General features: G+C 42.7%; 1 protein-coding gene across 12 annotated transcripts in view; it reads left to right on the forward strand.

The window, feature by feature from the left end:
- Positions 1-1,156: 1,156 nt before the first annotated feature.
- B3GALNT2 (beta-1,3-N-acetylgalactosaminyltransferase 2) overlaps positions 1,157-16,394 on the forward strand; it is a 63,672-nt gene continuing 48,434 nt past the window's right edge. For 9 of the 12 annotated variants that reach the window (XR_012413681.1, XR_012413677.1, XR_012413692.1 and 6 more), the window contains exons 1-2: positions 1,157-1,493; positions 11,441-11,588. Coding sequence is in view for 4 of the 12 variants with exons in the window: in XM_005539734.4 (XP_005539791.1) it covers positions 1,382-1,493; positions 11,441-11,588 (260 nt within the window). In the remaining 8 variants the exon portion in view is untranslated. Of the gene's footprint in view, positions 1,494-9,962; positions 10,086-11,440; positions 11,589-16,394 lie in introns of all 12 variants that reach the window. The other 3 variants (XR_012413660.1, XM_065531638.1, XM_065531647.2) reach the window with 2 other exon arrangements.

Here is a 16,394-nt window from a genome sequence, read left to right on the forward strand (position 1 = left end):
GGGAGGCCGAGGCGGGCGGATCACCTTAGGTCAGGAGCTCGAGACCAGCCTGGCCAACATGGTGAAACCTCGTCTCTACTGAAAAAACACAAAAATTAGCTGGGCGCAGTGGCGGGCGCCTGTAATCCCAGCTACTCGGGAGGCTGAGGCAGGAGAATCGCTTGAACCCGGGAGGCGGAGGTTGCAGTGAGCTGAGATCGCGCCACTGGCACTCCAGCTTGGGTGACAGAGTGAGACTCCGTCTCAAAAACAAAAACAAAAACAAAAGCCGCCCCATAGCCCGTTCTCATCCTTCTCTCCCATCCTCACCCCAGTGCCCTCACCGCCCCGTCCCCGCTTTCCGGCTGCCTCGGCGCGGGCCCGGAGGGCTCCCACTCCGGGTAACGCCGCAAGACGCGGGGCCGGCATTCTGCCTGGAAGGCGTGCTGCGGCCGCCCTTCCTGGGGTCCCCGAAGCCCACGTTCTCGCAGCTCGCCCGGCTCCCGTTTCGCTCCCAGCTCCAGTATGAACCCGGAGCACGTGCAATGCTACCCTGATTGGCCCGTCGTCATCGTGCTCCACAGCCTAGTCCCCCGCTCGCTGTCCGTCGCCCTGCGTTCCCAGAGCACAGAACCGGGCAAAGAGCCGGGAACCCATGGCACCAGAGCTAATCCCTGATGATTCACCGCTCCAGGCGCGGGCACTCGGGCTTCCTCGCCCCGCTCTTCGGGCCAAGGAGACGTCAGCAGGATCCCACCTCCCACAGCAGGCGAGCAAGCAAGCACCCAGAACAAAGGAGCTCTGCGTGATTTCACACAAGAGCCACTTGGATTTCCTTCAAATCTGAGGCAAAGCGCATTTCCCTTCTCGGCTCGGGGCAGCCTCTGAGCACCGGGTCTCCGGCACTACCTTCCCTGGGCCGTGGGGTGGCAGCAAACGCCAAGGAGGATGCGCATGCTCTGTGTGGGGCCTCGCGCTTTGCCTCCACGGCTGCCGAGTGACGGAAGCGCGTGCTTAGGATTATGGGAAATGTGGTTTCTAAACCGCGGGCGCCCCCTGCCTGGGCCCAGAGCGGGACTTCAGCTCCCGGCCGGCCGGCGGGCGCGGGTGGGAACGCGGAAGGAGAGGGCGGGGCGAGTGGGAGAAAAGGTGGGCGGAGCCGGTGGGAAGGCCGGGTGGAGGGGGCGGGGCTTCGGCCGGCTAAGCCGCCGCCACCCGCGGTCTGAGGGACCGGAGGAGCGGGGCAGGTAGCAGCTAGGAGCCCCCCGGACGGCGCCGAGCGCCAGGGTGGGCGTGCTCGGAGTGGTCGCGCGTCAGCCGCCGCCTCTCAGTCTCCGCACTTGCAGGTCCCCTCCCTCTCTGCCGGGACGCGGGAGAGCCCGGCTCGCGGCGGGGGCGGCCAATGCGAAACTGGCTGGTGCTGCTGTGCCCGTGTGTGCTCGGGGCCGCGCTGCACCTCTGGCTGCGGCTGCGCTCCCCGCCGCCCGCCCGCGCCTCCGGGGCCGGCCCTGCAGGTGAGGTTCGGGGAGCCGGGCGAGTTGGCGGCCGCGGGGGGGTGGGAGGCCCGGCTCGGTGCCGCGGGGCTTCTCCGGGAATTGCTGGAGGCGGGGGAAGGGCCAAACGCGACGGTCCCCAGACGAAACTAACGGCTCTTTTCATCCTTGGAGCGTTAACATCGGGCAAACTTGAGGGAGCTTTTCTCTCTTCGTGTCCCCGCCACTTCTCACCTCCCCGTTTCCCTTAACGGCCGCAGAGCCGGCGCCCGCAGCTGCAAGTCCTTCGCCTGCCCCCGGGCCTGGTCGGTGGTGTCGGACGCCGCGGGTTCGCCCGGGAGCGGAACCTCGTGTGCCCTTCAGCCGCCAGCGCCTGCTGATTTGGGAGCTCGGGCTCTGAAGTTGTTTTCTTCCCCCCCAAGTTGTTGGTCTTTCTCCGTCAAGACTGGGGTTTTAGTGCTACGGATAATGCGTGTTTTCAAAGGTGGCTGGGTTTTGCTTTTAAGGAATAACTTTGCTGTAAGAATATACAGTAGTTCGTATTCTTGGATTATGATGTAAGTTGGTTAAAAATCTAGACATGAAATAGGGCATGGCCGAGAGTGGAGTTGTTCCTGTGAGTTTGGGTCGCATAACCTGGTAAAGCAGTTTACGTGGAAATATCGAATTCTTTAACGGTCATGTGTATTTACTCTAAAACGTAATTGCTCTTAGGAATGAAACCTTTGTTCTTGTTTCGCGTTACAGCCTAATAGAATGCTTTACTCACGGTGCCCAGTGGATTATTTTGTTAGTGGGTTCCACCACCCTGAACACTACGTTAGCTTTCCCTGTATCTTTAAGGGCTTGCCCTAGGACATGAAAGAAACCTGGAAAACTCTTTTAAATATTGTATAATACTTATTTTGTAACTATACTGGGACTTTGTTTTCCTTACTATCTCTCCCAAAAACAGCTGTTTTCTAATCCAAAAGTTCTTAAAATTAGAATTGAGTATTTGCAGTTCAGCACTCTGTGCCTTATAAGTAGAAAGTATTCGGCAATCCTCAAAACAGTCTCAGTTATATGAAATTATGTTGAGGTTATTTTGGTAACAATCTCTTTTCTTATTAGATCACTAGCTCTTTGAAAAGAATTTGTGTGACCTGAATAGAACTGAACAGTATTTAAGTGGTTTAATGAAAGTACAGTGTTACTGTGCACTTAACCAGTTAATGGGCCAGGGTTTTGCTCAGTGTTTTTTAGGTTTTTGTAAAGTGAACTAAGAAGAGAGTGCCATATATAAAAAATGCTTTGTAACATCTGCTTGTGTGTCACAGCTTTCTCTCTTTTGTTATATGAGTGAGCCCTGCTGGAGTCTCCTTGCAGAGCGTCATTAAGTCTGTGTATGACCTTAATGGTTGTTTAGGGTTCAGTAAAACAAACAAAAACGGAAATCTTAGTAGACTTCAAACTGAAATCTTGGTAGACTTGCTAGGCAGTTTCTTAATTTGAGACCAGTTTTTCCTACTCCCTTACTGCACATGACGGATGATTCCTTTATCTACCATCCAGTTAGACCAGGCTAGATTAAGGAAATGAAGAAATAGAACATAGAAAGGGACAGGGTAATAATGTAGGTAAGAAGATCAACACTGGTTATGTTAATTAACTTTGGCTTTGAATGAGTACTGTGTATCTGATCAGATAATAAATAGGATTTTTTTTTTAAGTTCCGGTATACCTGTGCAGGACGTGCAAGTTTGTTACATAGGTAAACGTGCGCCATGGTGGTTTGCTGCACCTGTCAACCCATCGATATTTTAATAATCTAAATTAAACTTGACTGGCGGGGCGCGGTGGCTCACGCCTGTAATCCCAACACTTTGGGAGGCCGTGGTGGGTAGATCACCTGAGGTCAGGAGTTCAAGACCAGCCTGGCCAACATGGCGAAACCCTGTATCTACTGAAAATACAAAAATTTGCCGGGCATAGTAGTGCATGCCTGTAATCCCAGCTACTCAGGAGGCTGAGGCAGGAGAATCACTTGAACCTGGGAGGCGGAGGTTGCAGTGAGCCAAGATTGCACCATTGCACTCCAGCCTCAGTGACAAGAGCGAAACTCCATCTCAAAAAAATTAATTAATTAATTAATTAAACACGACTGACTTCTACCTTTCCTTTTTTCCTTTTGGTACTTTCAAAACTAAAAGCAGTGGAAGCATCTTAAATGCTAAAATTTCCCATAATTCCTTTACTGTCACATGGTCACCTTTACAGTGACCATTGTGCTGTCACCATGTTGAAACTAAAATAGTTGGGTGTTTTTACAATTTAACGCCTTTAAGCCTAACAGGAGAAAAAAAAAAAACACAAGATTTTGCTAAGTATTCTTTTCTTGAATTAACTTTTTTTTTGTTTTGTTTTTTTTGAGATGGAGTCTTGCTCTGTTGCACAGGCTGGAGTGCAGTGGCGCGATCTCGGCTCACTGCAAGCTCGGCCTCCCGGGTTCACGCCACTCTCCTGCCTCAGCCTCCAGAGTAGCTGGGACTATAGGCGCCCACCACCACACCCGGCTAATTTTTTGTATTTTTAGTAGAGACGGGGTTTCACCGTGTTAGCCAGGATGGTCTCGATCTCCTGACTTCGTAATCCACCCGCCTCATCCTCCCAAAGTGCTGGGATTACAGGCGTGAGCCACTGCGCCCGGCCAAATTAACATTTTTAAATGTATTTTTTTTCTCTTCTACTACTTTGTCTGTCTTCAGTCTCATTAAGTCATGGCAGTTTTGTTTTGTTTTTTGTTTTTTTTTTTGAAAGATTTACCTTCCCTGAATATTAAAAAAAAGGCTCTCTGGCTGGCAGTTAATTCAGCAAATATTTGAGAGCCTATTCTGTGCCAGCTCCTATTGTAGGTGTGGAATTACAGCAATAATCAAGCTAAACTTCCTGCCCTCATATAGTTTACAATTTAGAAGGGAAGACAGAGCATCACAAATAATTATAAATATCACAGCGGTAGTGATAAGTATAGTGAAAAAAGATAAAGCAGTGTTAAGAGATTAAAGAGATGGTTTTAAATAGGTCAGGAAAGTCCATTTCATTCTGAAGAGGTAAGAGTTGAGCAGGGACCAGAATGAAGTGAGTGAGTCACGTTAGTTCCAGAATCCGCAACTTTTTAAATGTCATAGCTTCCCTTAAACCAGTCAGGGAAAGCAACTGGTAAAGAGGAAGTGAAATCCAGCACACCTGACGGTGACAGAGGAAAATGCAGGTGGAGATAACCATCGGACCCAGAAATCTAAACATAGGATATCTTGATTACAAAATACTCGTTTTGGGTAATGCCTTAAGTAGGAATTATTTAACAGTTAATTTAGAAAAATGATGTGACAAAAGACGACTTCTCTTTCTCATTGGAAAGAAAGAAACCAAGACAAAGGAGCATATTCACTCAACAAGTACTTGAGTGTTAGGTTCTGTGCTGGATGCTGAGTCCCTGCTCCCAAGGTGCTCACAGTATCTGATGGAAACAGACGTAGGGCAAGTAGAAGGTCAAAAAGCAAATTGAGCTTGCTTTGTAATTTTGCCTGGGGTGAGTTTTTCCAAAATTATCCCTATATGCTAATCGTGTCTCTGTGCTTCAGTTTCCTTATTTATTTATTTATTTATTTATTTTTTTTTTTTTTTTTTTTTTTTTTTGAGATGGAGTCTCACGCTGTTGCCCAGGCTGGAGTGCAGTGGCGCGATCTCGGCTCACTGCAAGCTCCGCCTCCCGGGTTCCCGCCATTCTCCTGCCTCAGCCTCCTGAGTAGCTGGGACTACAGGCGCCCGCCACCGCGCCCGGCTAATTTTTTTTGTATTTTTAGTAGAGACGGGGTTTCACTGTGGTCTCGATCTCCTGACCTTGTGATCCGCCTGCCTCGGCCTCCCAAAGTGCTGGGATTACAGGCTTGAGCCACCGCGCCCGGCCCAGTTTCCTTATTTATAAAATGATGATCTCATAGACTTATTGTGTAGATTCAGTTAATGAAACACCCAGAGCAGTGCCTGTTTCATAGTAAACACTCGGTGAGTTTTAGAGAGGAGTGGTAGTCTAGTGGCAGCTGATGCCTGTGCTAGTGTGTTTTGGGAGGTGTCTTTGGTAGTGCGTATGAAGATTGTCCTTATCATTAGAGCTATGATAGGCTTACATGTTTTCTTCATTTTCAAGATTTGTATCTACTTGTGACTGATCTCTTCCAAGAGCATGCATATGAGAGTGGAATTTTGGTCTGATTTTTAAGACTCTTAGGCTTATTTTGAGCAATCAATTTTGATGTCAAGCTTCTTTAGACTTTTTTTTTTTTTTTTTTTTTTTTTTTTGTGGATACACAGTTTCACTCTGTCGCCCAGGCTGGAGTACAGTGGCACTCCATCTTGGCTAACAGCAACCTCTGCTTCCAGGTTCAAGCCGTTCTCCTGCCTCAGCCTCCCGAGTAGCAGGGTTTACACGTGTGCACCACCACGCCCAGCTAATTTTTGTATTATTAGTAGAGACTGCATTTTGCCATGTTGGCCAGGCTGGTCTCGAACTCCTGACCTCAAGTGATTTATTCACCTCGACCTCCCAAAGTGCTAGGCTTACAGGCATGAGCCACTGCGCCAGGCCCTCGCTTAGACTTTAATATACCTTTGGGTGTCCACTCAGTGCAGAGTCGAGCAGGTTGCCAGACTCAGGATATATTACATATTAAAGAAAAGAAATAGTTCTTACTGCAGGATCTCAGAAGAAAACAATACCCCAAAATAAGGCCTCAGAAGCAGCTGTCTCCGACCTGCTGCTGCTGTCCTCTCTCTGGCCTTGCGTTCTCACCTGAGGCTAACTGTAGAAACTAAAATCCCTCTTCCCCAAAGCCATAAAACCCAAACATATCACTCTTAACTACCCCCCACCACCTTTCTGTGTAAAAAATTACCTAACCTACCTTCTTTGATTACAGGTCATAAGAACCCTCATATCAGAGAGGGTCCTATCCCACACCCAGTAGGAAAGTGTATACTCTGAGAGGACAAGAAGAATCTAGACAGGCCTTGCCGGGTTTTCCAACTCCATCTGTTAACATTAAATCCTAACCTTTCTGTCCAATCTTACTTCCACATAGCTATCCATACTTGGTTAAACCTAAGCATAGAAATGGGCAGTTTCTCCTGTATCTTTACTGATCAAATAAATTTATATGCCTTTCTCCTATCAATCTTTTCTCAGTGATTTTCACCGAACCTTCAGAGGGAAAACTTTCCCTTGGCCCTTACGTTACTCTCAGGGAGCTTTCTTCGGATTGTGATTTATTCCTGACGTTATGAAGATTTTGTTTACTGCTGTATCTGTGCCATCTAGAACAATGAGCATAGGAGATGCTCTATCATTTGAGGGAATAAATCAGGAGAATAAAACTGGCGCAGCTTGATACATTTTCACAAATTGAACACACCCAACTAATCACCACCCAAAGTTAAAAAAAGAAAACTATCAGTGCTTCAGAAGTTCCCTTCATGCTCTGTTCTGTCGCTACCAGGGATAGTAACCAGTGGCAGAAATTTGGCTACTTTTGTACTTTATATAAAGGGAACCATCTAGTATCTACATAGTTCCTATAGCGTGTTTATCTTAATATGATATATTAATAGAATAATGTTTAATGATACGATTAACATGTAATTTTAATGGCTGCATGGTATTCTGTCATATAGCTACACCATAATTTATTTAATGAGTCCCTTATTTACGCATTTATGTAGCTTGCGGTTTTTTGCTAGTAATAGGTGACACTATGATTAATAAAGATCTTTGAGTATATCACTGATTATTTCTTTAGGATGAGTTCTTAGAATTGCTGGACAAAATTATACCATTCTAAATTATTTGACACATTGCCAAATTGCCCTGCAGACGGCTGTACCAAATTACATTCCTTCCAGCAATGAAAGAGAGTAGCCACTTTTTTTTTTTTTTTTTTAGAAGGAGTCTCGCTCTGTCACCCAGACTAGAGTGCAGTGGCACAATCTCGGCTCACTATAACCTCCGCCTCCCAGGTTCAAGCAATTCTCCTGCCTCAGACTCCCAGGTAGCTGTGATTACAGGCGTGCACCACCACGCCCAGCTAATTTTTTTTGTATTTTTAATAAGGACGGGGTTGCACCAGATTGGCCAGGCTGGTCTCGAACTTCTGACCTTGTGATCTGCCCTCCTTGGCCTCCCAAAGTTGAAGCTGGGATTACAGACATAAGACACCATGCCTGGTGGAGAGTAGCCACTTTCTTGAAATCACTAACAACATTTCCTTGAAGTACCCATCATTTAGTTACTATCATTTAAGAAGACATTTGTCAGTTTGAATGCAGGAGAAAACTGGTGTCTCATTGCTCTAATTCGAACGTGATTCTTATTGAAGTTGAACATGTTTTCATAGGTTTGCTATTTGCCTTTTTTCTTTTCTGAATTATCTTTATGTCCTTTTGTATCATGTTTACTTCTTAGCACTTTTTTTCCCCCTCTGTTTCTAGACACTAGAATCAACTAGGTACCCTGGTACCCTGTTCTTGTAACATAAAACAAAAGGTGATAAGAGTTTAGAGCCAGATTGGTAAGGGGAACTAGAAATTTGAGCAACATTCTTACGCAGGTGATTTTATTATGCAGCTACTTTGGGTTTTGTACTGTGTAAGACAGTACTCAGGAGTCTGTTGGACTGTTTTACTTTAATGGTATGTGGTTTACAAAACCTATTTTTCTGAAATTTGACTTCAGTATATCTGGAAGTATTTCTCTAAAAGACCACAATGTGCCGTGTTACTTCCCCTCTGCAAGGAAAAGAGAAATGCATGTAAAGTAAAGCAGTTGAACAGAAACAGCTTGGACCTGGGTTAGAAGCAGGGGGCATTGAGAGTGGCAGAGAGGTGGAATAAGATCAAAAAGTAGTTTACATCCGTAATCCATGGGATTTTCACATGCCACATGGTTATCTTTGTGTTTCTTCATTATTTTTAGAAAAATCTTGTTTAACAATTATATGGAGAATTCAGGTAAAAACCGGTTAGGATGCCCTCGTATTAGTCCAGGTGAAAAAACAGACCGAACTGAGCAGCAGCTAGAATTAATGACAAGAAAGGGATAGATTTGAGAAATTTTCATGAAGATTTTGAGACATCAAGAAAAGATTAAATTATTCTCTGTGTAATCTATTTCTAAAAAATTTGCTTTGATTAGCCATCAAAAATAAGGTAGTAAATTTTTGGCATTAAAAGTGATGTTTCAAATATTTTGAAAGTTTGCTTTTGTGCAGCATCCTTATTTTCTGATGATGTCAGATAAAAGAGGCATTTAGATTAAATGTGGTTTTTTCCCTACAGCTTTTAATCTTTTGAGATGAGACTTTGAAACAAATGAAATAGAATATCTAAAACATTTTTTTGTGTCAATTTTCTCTAAATAAGTTGAAGCGCAGGGATTTAAATAACTTCATACTTACGTAATACAAAATGTTGGCTGTGGAATCAATGTCGGAACCTTTGCCTCCTTCCTGACACTAGAATGTACATACTATTTCTGTGTGAAAAAGGTGGGGAGGCATATTGTCAATTTTATGTAGTCATTTAAATTAGTCTCCGAATTCAGACACTCATTTAGAGTGAGTTCCAGCACTAGGTACAACTTTCATCATATAATTATGTATCTGAGAAAAAATGTTCTGAGCCATGAGTTCAAAAAAATTGATATGTTACCCAGCGTGTTCAGTGATCCGCTTGTTGCTAATTCACCAGTTGAACTGGTATTGTGCATTAAAAGATCAGAATTTAGACTCAGATAAGCTATATTAAGCTGTATAGCTATAGACTAGAACAGTGATAAAGAATGGAGTTAGATTGCCTGGGATTAAATCTTAGCCCAGCCATTTCCAAGCTGTTTGACTTAAGTTACAGAATTCTCTGTGTGTTTCATTTGTTCAACACGTACCAGGCCAGGCGTGGTGGCTCACCCCTGTAATCCCAGCACTTTGGGAGGCCGAGGTGGTGGATCACAAGGTCAGGAGTTCAAGACCAACCTGGCCAAGATGGTGAAACCCCATCTCTACTAAAACTACAAAAATTAGCCAGGCATGGTGGCAGGCGCCTTTAATCCCAGCTACTCGGGAGAGAATCACTTGAACCTGGGCGGCAGAGGTCGCAGTGAGCTGAGATCACGCTACTGCACTCCAGCCTGGGCCACAGAGTGGGACTCCGTCTCAAAAAAAGAACAAGTACCTACCTCAATGGGTTGTGAACGTTAAGTGATACTCTATATGTAGTGCTTTTCACAGATTAGGTATTCAGTAAATATGGCCTATTAATAAGCTTAATCCATAAAAATTTGAGTTTATTTAAAAATAAATTTTGTCTTTATAAAAGAATTCATTTTAGTACATGACTCATTGTAGGGTGAAATAATAAATACCTATATTCCATTTGAAATGGAACTTTTTTTTTTTTGAGGTGGAGTCTCACTCTTGTTGCCCAGGCTGGAGTGCAATGGTGTGATCTTGGCTCACCGCAACCTCCACCTCCCAGGTTCAAGAGATTCTCCTGCCTCAGCCTCCCCAGTAGCTGGGAAAACAGGCAAGTGCCACCACACCCAGCTAATTTTGTATTTTTAGTAGAGGCAGGGTTTCTCCATGTTGGTCAGGCTGGTTTCAAACTTCTGACCTCGGATGATCCGCCCACCTCGGCCTTCCAAAGTGCTGGGATTATAGGCGTGAGCACTGTGCCTGCCCTAGAATGGAACATTTTAAGAAATATATCTATTGTGGAAAATAAGGTATCTACACAAAAATTTCTGTATTAGATCCTTAAAATTATCCTAGTAGAAAGATCTGTTTTTATTATTTTAATTGGGCCTTTGAAAAAAATATCAGCGTGGTTTTGTTGTCTTTTAGACTGAATACCTAGATCCCATGGTATATAAAAACATTGCATTTAATGTAGTAAAGAGTCTGGGCTTCAGTAATTTATTTTTGGAAACTTTTTGGATCAGTTCCCACCACTGGAGAAAGAGATGAAATGGATACCTCATCAGAGCTATATATAGTCTCGTAGCTCTCAAGCCTTAAAACTGGTGATGAAAAACAAGGACAAAGTATATCTTTCTCTTCTGTCTTCTAAGGACAAGTTTTAGATGGAAATGTAGCCCTGCCCATTAGACCTTATGACAATAAAAAATGAGCTGTTCAGAATGACTTGTTACTTTATTTTTTTTTTTTTTTTACTAAAAATGTTGCTTTCCCGTCATTCTTTAGAATATTTAGTAGGTAGTAAAAGGTTTACTGGCTGTAGAATTCATTGATATAAATAAGGGTTGCATTATTTTCCAGTATGGAAGTCCTTCAACTTCATCCGCCAAGCTTAATACCTAACGTTAATGTAGGACTTCACTTTTCAAAGCACATTTTTTTTAGTTGCCATTGAATGCCTCCTATGTGCCTGATACTAAACCAAGAGCTTTATACATGTTATCTCATTTAATTTTTACAACAGCTTTATGAGAAGTATTATTATACCCATTTTGTAGTTGAAGAAACTGAAGCTCAAGAAGCTAAATAACTTATAACTAATATATGATTGAGCCTGGATTCCAACTGTGGCCTAATTGACTCTTAATGCTTACTGTTTTTTTATGCTACATTGCCTTTTGAAACAGATTCTTACCACAAACATCTTGTTTGTTTTGAAGAATTAATATACTTATGTGAGCATGAATACATACGTATATACATGAAAGACAAAAAAGACTCTACACCAAAATGTTATTAGTGGTTGTCTCTGGATACTGGGTTTATATGTGATTTAAAAATTCTTTTCTTTGTATTTATCTGAATTTCCTACAAACATATACTTTGTAATAAACTTATGATACATATTGAACTTCATAGTAATTGATACATGACTTATTTCTAATGTATTGTTCTTATTTCTAGATCAGTTGGCCTTATTTCCTCAGTGGAAATCTACTCACTATGATGTGGTAGTTGGCGTGTTGTCAGCTCGCAATAACCATGAACTTCGAAACGTGATAAGAAGCACCTGGATGAGGCATTTGCTACAGCATCCCACATTAAGTCAACGGTAGGTTTTCTGAGTTGTTGCCTTGCCTGGTTTATTGAAATAAGAGTTCTGAAAAACCTAGCCAGGCATGGTGGTGTGTGCCTGTAGTCCCAGCTGCCCGGGAGGCTGAGGTGGAAGGATTGCTGGAGCCTGGAAAATTGAGGCTGCAGTGAGCCGTGATTGCACCACTGCATTCCAGCCTGCGTGATGAGAATGAGTCCCTGCCTAATTTAAAAAAAAAAAAAAGTTCTGAAAAACCTTATTTTGAATAGAAATGTTCATTCAGATATGTGGCCTCTTCTTGGGAGAAATGGCTGTTTCATTTGCTTTTCTACCATATAGTTTGGGCCAAAAAGTAAATTTAACCAACATTTTAAGCCAAATGATATTTGGAAGAGAGTATATTCACTGGTTAGCATATGTAGTATTTAGATACCCAGTGTGATTTGTTTGTTTTTTGCTTTGATTTAGAATAGCAATTCTTAAAAGGTTCCATTTTAGAGCAGTTTTCTCCTTAGACACGTGCATGTCTAAATATACTTTTCACTAACTTCACAGAGATAAATTTAATTTTTTTCAGTTTTGTAGTATTTTTTAGTTGTGTAATCTGCAGTGTGTGTAATATGCCATGCTCTTTTTCCTGATTACCCTTCCAAAACTGAGCTTTGGTAATCCCTTTCATGCTGACGTTAGATAGCTCTCAGCTATTAGTTAGGAGCCCAAAGCCTTAGTCTGTTCTCAGTGAGATCAGCCTCTGAAGATTGTGTGGTGAGGGACTAGGAGAAGAAATGCATAGAAAGTTGACTTCTATTTATGTGAAGACTCAGGTGATAAGCAGAGAATGCCCTTTCAGGATAGAATAGCACTGGCACATTTGTGACTAAGTAGCTATACAAGCAAATTGCAGTTGTGAATTTTTTTTTTTTTTTGAGACGGAGTTTCGCTCTGTCGCTCAGGCTGAAGTGCAGTGACCCGATCTCAGCTCACTGCAACCTCCACTTCCTTGGGTTCAAGCGATTCTCCTGCCTCAGCCTCCCAAGTAGCTGGGATTACAGGCACCTGCCACCATGCCTGGCTAATTTTTGTATTTTTAGTTGAGACGGGGTTTCACCATGTTGCCAGGTTGGTCTTGAACTCCTGACCTCAGATGATCTGCTTGCCTCAGCCTCCCAAAGTGCTGGAATTACAAGCGTGAGCCACCAAACCCAGCCTAATTGTGAATTTTCTTGTCGCTAGTAGTGCTTTCTCATAGTAGCTTTCATTCCTTTTGAAGACAGGTTTCTTTAGTTCATGGTTGCAGTGATAATAGAGCCTATTACACAGCAAATGAAAGACCTCAGAATCATCACTACTATCAGAACCACCTCCAAAAGCTGTACTTCCTATAGTATTTCCCTGTCAGAAAATAGTGACTCTTCCACCAGTTGCTCAGACCAAAACCCTTGGTGTTATCCTGATTTTTCCTTTCACCTGCCACATCCAGTCCATCAGCATACCTTCCTAATGCTGCTTAGACCAGACCCAGAATCTGACTTCTCACCACCTTTACCACTACCATCTGATCTAGGCTGCCATTACTTCTCCCCTGGATTATTGTAGAAGCCCCCTTCTCTGAACTTACTGCTTCTACCTTTGACCCCTACATTTTATTTTCCATACAGCAGCCAGAGTGATCCTTTTAAAATTAGTCAAATTATGTCAATGCTCTATTCACACCCCTCCATTGACCTCCTTTCTTGCTCAGAGTGAAATCCCAAGTCTTTGTTGTGGTCTTTGACCTTATCTAAATACACCGGCCGCCTTACTGTACTTTCATACACTAAAAGTGCTCCTGCCTCAGGGCCTTTGCATTTGCTGTGTCCTCTCTCACTAATGTGCTCGGGACTCACTTCCTTCAGGTGTCTGCTTAGATGTCACTCTAGCAGACAGCCCCATATTAAATAGCAGCCCATCCCTATCTTGTTTCTGTCTTCCCTTAGTTGGCCTTAATTTTTTTTGGTAACACTTATCACCAACTGGCATCTGTATTGTATTTAGTTGTAAAATTGTTTGTCTTCCTCCACTTGAATGTAGGTTTCATTAGCGCTGGGGGTTCAGGTTTTTTCATTGGTGTTTTCGCAATACCTAAAACCTAGCTTGGTGCAGACTAAGTCACTCAACAACTATTGAATGAATGACTCAGAACTAAATGTAATGAGTAAAGTTAATATTCAGACATTCACCACTAATTTATTTGCCATCATAACAGTCTTGCTTTAAATTTAGCACGCTCGATTTGTGTTATGAAAATGATCAGCTATCTGTATAAAAATATATATTAGGCAAAAACACGTTCCTGGGACATAGTAATTTTGTGTATCTAGTAAGAGTACCTAGTAAGATGGCTCAAAAACCAAATTTGATATATACTAGCAATAATTTAGTTAGCACATTTACTCATTTCTGTTTATATTTTTATTCCAAATGCTAGTTGTCTATGAAAGGTATTCTGCCTTAATTGGTAATTAGTAACAGAAACTGCATTTCTGTGGTTATGGCATATTTTCCATTCTTGCATTTCTCCAAAGGACCCAAACTCAACACTAAGTACTTCTGTAAGTAGATAGTGTGGTATGTGTGGTAGAATACAAAGATAAACACAGTATAGCCTGAGTGTTAGGAGGGGCTTGACATTTAGTAGAAGGAAATAGGTATGATAGTGTAATAAAATGTTACATGTGCTGTGATATAAATAGGTAGAAAAGAGCCCGGGGTGTATGAGAAAGTCCTAACGCTTCTATATAACTGGAGCACAGGGCTCGTGGTGGTGGGGGAAGGGTTGTGGCACAGTGTGAGAGAAGTAGCCAGGAGAGGTAGGACAGCAGAGAGATGTATATAAAGAAAAGAGAGGGGAAGCATATGACTGTGAGAGGCAGACAGTGAGCAGATCATGTATAACAGGCATGCGGAAGGTTGAGTGGAAGGACAAGACCTGTTGAGGCAAGGACTGCTGAGGAGCTGATCTGCAGAGGTGACCTTATGAGAGAATAAGGTCATTGAATGTAGAAAATGAAGGAGGAGGCTAGGAAGATTGCTAGTGTTCTGACTTGGAGAATAGTGGAATCAATCAAAACAAAAATACTACATGAGAAGAGCAAGTTTCATGGGAAAGAAGCTCAGTTGTGTATGTGTTGACCTTGAGGTTCCTACAGGCAGTGGTGTACTGTTGAAGGTTTACTAACTGGCTCTCTGGGAAAAAGGATGCTTATGTGTACATACATGTTTATTTTAAATTTTATTGACATAAAGGATATACAGCAGTAATTGACAGATAATGACCTGTACAATACTGTTTATTGTAAATTCCATGAAGTCGGTTGATTCTCATAGAATGCTTTTGTTGTTTGTCGGACTCTCCTATCTATGACCAACTTCTGGTTGCAGTTAACAAAAGAGTATAGTTCTGACAAAAGTCTTTCTTTTGAGTTAAACAGTGAAGACTAAATTGACAAGATATGTCAGCTTTACACTTAATAAAGTCAGTGAGTTCTATGCTGTATCAGGTAATAGTTTTTGAATACTGGAATTGTATCTTCCTTGACTGTTTTTTTGAACTATTCACTCTGTAATGGCTATAGACAGACACATTACATTAAGCTTAATTTGCATTATCAACATTTTCTCTATACTTTCTTAAGTCTAGACCATCAACAAAACAATAAACCAAACCCTTATTTGTACTATTTGCCGGTTTCTAGGGTGTGAATATTCCCACCATGGCCAATACAGGTGACTAACATAACATCTCGGAACACAGAGTCGGGGAAAGATAAGCAGTAGCTTGCCATGTATACTATTCCACCATGTAGGTGTAATAAATATAAATTACCTCAAGAACAGAAATAATAGTAAAATGTAGTAAAACATTGTGATTAATTTGAGTATTTCCTTTTTTTGATATATATTTAATTATAAGGTTATATAATTTAATTTTAAATAAAGGCTATGTTTAGTAACTGTCTCACAAAATTTCTGAAAAGTTGACAGTTGACTCTCAGAAGTCAGTAGTAGCAGGCTTTAGCACACAGCTGTCTGTGGGTTATCTAGATGAAGACGTCCAATGAATTTATAGGTCCTTTACTTAGAACATGGGTCTAAACTAGAGTTACTAATTCAGGACTGGGCACAGTGGCTCGCACCTGTAATCCCAGCACTTTGGGAGGCTGAGGCAGGCAGATCACTTGAGGCCAATAGTTCGAGACCAGCCTGGCCAAAATGGTGAAACACCATCTCTACTAAAAATACAAAAATTAGCCAGGCGTGGTGGCACACGCTTGTATTCCCAGCTACTTAGGAGGCTGAGGCAGGAGAATTGCTTGAACCTGGAAGGTGGAGGCTGCAGAGAGCCGAGATTGCACCGTTGCACTCCAGCCTGGGTGACAAAGCGAGACTCTGTCTCACAAAAAAAAGGAAAAAAAGGAAAAAAACTAGAGTTACTAATTCAGGAATCACTCCCATGCTAGTTGAAGCCTTGAGAATAAATAATATTGTCTAGGGAAAGGAAGTAAAAAAAATGAGTAGATTGAGAAGAGACCCAAGGGCAGAGCCCTGAACTAATCCCCCTCTCAGTGGACAAGCTGGGGAATAAGAGCCAGTGAAGATGACTGAGCAGGCCGCAGAAGGAAGGGAAGAGAGCATTTTAGGGAACTGGGCAGTATCAAGCCGTGGAGAAGCCAGGAGGGTAAGAGTTGAAGAGTGTCTATTGATTTGGCAGCAGCTCATTGGTTACATTAGTGGAATCTCAGTGGAGGTAGTGATGTTAAAGCTAAAACTCTTGTTTTATAAAAA

The sequence above is a fragment of the Macaca fascicularis genome, chromosome 1 (assembly GCF_037993035.2).
Source record: "Macaca fascicularis isolate 582-1 chromosome 1, T2T-MFA8v1.1".
NCBI classification, from domain to species: Eukaryota; Metazoa; Chordata; class Mammalia; order Primates; family Cercopithecidae; genus Macaca; species Macaca fascicularis.